The sequence below is a fragment of the Ascaphus truei genome, chromosome 21, assembly GCF_040206685.1.
Source record: "Ascaphus truei isolate aAscTru1 chromosome 21, aAscTru1.hap1, whole genome shotgun sequence".
In the NCBI taxonomy this organism is placed as follows: domain Eukaryota; kingdom Metazoa; phylum Chordata; class Amphibia; order Anura; family Ascaphidae; genus Ascaphus; species Ascaphus truei.
The window spans coordinates 28,446,983-28,451,644 of NC_134503.1; the positions used below are offsets into that span (position 1 = coordinate 28,446,983).

General features: G+C 50.9%; 1 protein-coding gene across 1 annotated transcript in view; it reads right to left on the reverse strand.

Moving 5' to 3' along the window:
* Positions 1-545: 545 nt before the first annotated feature.
* The window catches only part of WHRN (whirlin), a 44,792-nt gene continuing 40,675 nt past the window's right edge, over positions 546-4,662 (reverse strand). Inside the window, exons 9-10 of the mRNA XM_075579420.1 lie at positions 3,490-3,612; positions 546-2,425 (exon numbers count right to left, since the gene is read on the reverse strand). Coding sequence (XP_075435535.1) covers positions 2,243-2,425; positions 3,490-3,612 — 306 coding nt within the window. The 3' untranslated portion in view covers positions 546-2,242. The remainder of the gene's footprint in view (positions 2,426-3,489; positions 3,613-4,662) is intronic.

Genomic DNA, 4,662 nt, shown 5'->3' on the forward strand with positions numbered 1-4,662 from the left:
TAACCACTCCCTATAACTCCTCCTGTTACCCCATATAACCGATCCCTATAAGTTCTCCTATTACCCCATATAACCGCTCTCATCTCTCCCTATATACAGTACCCCTTTCTCCTCTCTGCTAGAGGCCGTCTCCTCTCTGCTCCCTTTGTCTCTACAACTCTCCCACATCCACAACCTCTCTCACTTTTGGCTCCCTGCCTGTGGATCCCCCCCTCAACATCTTCACGTCTCCCTTCATATCTCCTCCCGAAACACCTGGTTTCTTTTAGACCTGAGATATACTGTATACATATATGTATGACTGTATGAGTGTCTGTATGCACAGGTTAATGCATGTATAAGACTGTGTGTGTATACAGGAGTGTATTATAATGTTTGTGTCTGTTATGGCCCTATAGGGGACCCTACATCTGTTTCCCCTTGTGAGACCGTGCTACCCCATGGAGACACTGCAAAATAACAGCCCACGTCCATGTGACGTGCGGCCCCCTTTATTCCTGTATAGGACCCGCAAACAGAAGCCCCCTATATCAGCTCTCCGCTGCTTTTCTCTTAAACAAGGTTTATTGAAAAAGTAAAATGACAAGCTCTGTAATTACATAGATTTTACATGGATGTCACAGCGTGGGCTGCACGTCACGCACACACTAGCAGGATGGCGGGGAAGAGGGTCTCACATCTCCATATCTATTCTAGCTATAGTATATCTACCCAACCCTCTACCTCCCTATCTACCCAGCCCTCCATCTCTCTATCCACCCAATCATCCATCTCTCTATCCACCCAACCATCCATCCCTCTATCCACCCAACCCCCATCTCTCTAACGATCATCCAACCATCCATCTCTCTATCTACCCAACCATCCATCTCTCTATCTTCCCAACCCACCATCACTCTATCTACCCAAACCCCCATCTCTCTATCCACCCAACCCCCATCTCTCTATCAACCCAACCCTCCATCTCTATATCCATCAATCCAACCATCCATCTACCTATCCACCCAGTCACCCATCTCCCTATCCACCCAACCCTCTATCTCTCTATCCATCCCCACCCAACCATCCATCTCTCTATCTACCCAACCCTCTACCTCTATCTACCCAACCCTCCATCTCTCTATCCGCCCAATCATCCATCTCTCTATCCACCCAACCATCCATCTCTCTATCTACCCAACCATCCATCTCTCTATCTACCCAACCCACCATCACTTTATCTACCCAAACCCCCCATCTCTCTATCCACCCAACCCCCCATCTCTCTATCCACCCAACCCTCCAACTCTCTATTCATCAATCCAACCATCCATCTCCCTATCCACCCAGCCACCCATCTCCCTATCCACCCAACCCTCTATCTCTCTATCCATCCCCATCCAACCATCCATTTCCTTATCCACCCAGCCATCCATATCCCTATCCACCCAACCCTCTATCTCTCTATCGACCCAACCATCCATCTCTCTATTCACCCAACCCTCCATCTCTCTATTCACCCAACCCTCCATCTCTCTATTCACCCAACCCCCCATCTCTATCCACCCAACAATCCATCTTTCTATCTACCCAAACCCTCCATTTCTCAATCTACCTAACCCGCCATCTCTCTATCCATTCAACCCTCCATCTCTCTATCCATCCAACCATCCATCTCTCTATCCATCCAACCATCCATCTCTCTATCCACCCAACCATCCTTCTCCATCTACCCACTTCCTACGTCTGTCTGTCTGTCTATTTATCACTCTCTCCCCATTGCATACCATAAGTATGTCTGTCTGCCTGTATCTGTCTATCCATCCATCTCACTCTATCTACTTCATCCATCTCCCTCTCTGTCTCCCCACTGTACAGCTGGACAAGATAATTCTCTCAACTACGCTTACAGTGTTCCCTTCTCTGTACCACTCTTCACTCTCCATCCCGTGGTCTAGATGTCTTGGTTCTCCATTTCTCTCCGCCTTGTTCTTTTCGTCACGCTCTCCCTTACCTATGTTGCATCTCTCTACCTCTTTCTCTGCAGTGTCCCCATCACTTGCTCTCCCTCCCTCTCCATCTCCGGGTTGACACTGCACCCCCATGGATGTTCTACAAAAGCCACGTCGTGGACAGCAGGGCCACATATGTAGTGTGAGCACATAGATGGCAGCTACACGGTATGCACAGTAGCGTGTGGTACGTGTTTCTCGTGGCAACGACCCCCGGATTAATCACATTCAGGCCCGGTCGCAAGGAGCCACTATAGTGACACGTTGAAGTCTGTGACCAGAAAGTCCACATGGTCCTTCTCTTTGGTCTTGAAGGCTTCAGCGATGATCCTGGCGGCTTCCCGGTGCTCCTTCCCCTGCAGGGACTCCCCGTTTACCTCCAGGATCACCTGCCCCACCCTCAGCTTGCTGCAGTTGTGAGCGGAGCCTCCTCGCTGCCAGAGCCACACGGGGAGAGAAAAAGGACACGTGTCAGAGGGGCCGGCATGTGACAGGGGTAGGTTAATGGTCACTTAGTATTCTTAGGACCAGGCATGTAGTGTCAGGGGTAAGGTACCTGTGTATTGATATCTGTGGCAGGTATGGTTACCATACGTGGCAAGGAGTGAGTGATATCTGTATGGCTACTGTAAGTGGCAGGGTATTGATACATGTCTGTTACTATACATGGCAGGGCGTTGATACATGTCTGTTGCTATACGTGGCAGGGAGTGATACCTGTATGTTACTATAAGTGGCAGGGTGTTGATACATGTCTGTTACCACACGTGGCAGGTGTTAACACACCCTGACACTTTTAGTGACCATACAGTTAATTGTATGGGTAATATAGATGGCAGGAGGTGTTACCCGTATGTTACTATATGTGGCAGGTGTTGATACCTTTCTGGTACTATACGTGGCTGGGGGAGATACCTGTATGGTTACTATACGTGGTAGGGAGTGATACCTGTATGGTTACTATAAGTGGCAGGGTGTTGATACGTTTGGTTACTATACATGGTAGGAGGTGATACCTGTATGATTACTATACATGACTGGGATACCTGTATGGGTACTATATGTGACAGGGGGGATATCTGTATGTTACTATACGTGTCAGGGGGGTATACCTGTATGTTACTGTACGTGACAGGGGGATACCTATATGTTACTATACGTGACAGGGGGGATACCTGTATGTTACTATACTGTACGTGGCAGGGGGTATAGCTGTATGTTACTATACGTGGCAGGGGGATACCTGTATGTTACTATAGGTGGGTGATACCTGTATGGGTACTATATGTGACAGGGGGGATATCTGTATGTTACTGTACGTGACAGGGGGATACCTATATGTTACTATACATGGCAGGGGGATACCTGTATGTTACTATACTGTACGTGGCAGGGGGATACCTGTATGTTACTATACTGTACGTGGCAGGGGGATACCTGTATGTTACTATAGGTGGGTGATACTTGTATGGGTACTATTTGTGGAACTGGGTTGTACCTGTATGGTTACTATACGTGGCATTGGCTGGCGTGTGTTGGCTCCTCCTTCAATGGCTATGCCCAGGGTGGGTGCACTTTTCATCAGACGTACCCGTGCCACCGTGGGCCCGAGCAAACCCGGCTGCAGAGAGCAAAGTCTGTGTCAGATCCCATCATGCACCGGGACAAGGGATTAAAGACTTGTGGGGATGAGCAAGATTAGTACAAATGATCAGATGGTGACATAGGAGGCCATCTGTACAGGGCGTCACAGTGACACAGACAGGAGGGAGCTACGGGACATGGAGTCTGTCCCTCCCCCCGCAGGGTGACACAGTGACACAGACAGAAGGGAGCTATGAGTCTGTCCCTCCCCCCGCAGGGTGACACAGTGACACAGACAGAAGGGAGCTATGAGCCTGTCCCTCCCCCCGCAGGGTGACACAGTGACACAGACAGAAGGGATCTATGAGCCTGTCCCTCCCCCCGCAGGGTGATACAGTGACACAGACAGAAGGGAGCTATGAGTCTGTCCCTCCCCCCGCAGGGTGATACAGTGACACAGACAGAAGGGATCTATGAGTCTGTCCCTCCCCCTGCAGGGTGACACAGTGACACAGACAGAAGGGAGCTATGAGCCTGTCCCTCCCCCCACAGGGTGACACAGTGACACAGACAGAAGGGAGCTATGAGTCTGTCCCTCCCCCCGCAGGGTGACACAGTGACACAGACAGAAGGGAGCTATGAGCCTGTCCCTCCCCCCGCAGGGTGATACAGTGACACAGACAGAAGGGAGCTATGAGCCTGTCCCTCCCCCCGCAGGGTGACACAGTGACACAGACAGAAGGGAGCTATGAGCCTGTCCCTCCCCCTGCAGGGTGACACAGTGACACAGACAGAAGGGAGCTATGAGCCTGTCCCTCCCCCCACAGGGTGACACAGTGACACAGACAGAAGGGAGCTATGAGTCTGTCCCTCCCCCCGCAGGGTGACACAGTGACACAGACAGAAGGGAGCTATGAGCCTGTCCCTCCCCCTGCAGGGTGACACAGTGACACAGACAGAAGGGAGCTATGAGCCTGTCCCTCCCCCTGCAGGGTGACACAGTGACACAGACAGAAGGGAGCTATGAGCCTGTCCCTCCCCCTGCAGGGTGACACAGTGACACAGACAGAAGGGAGCTATGAGCCTG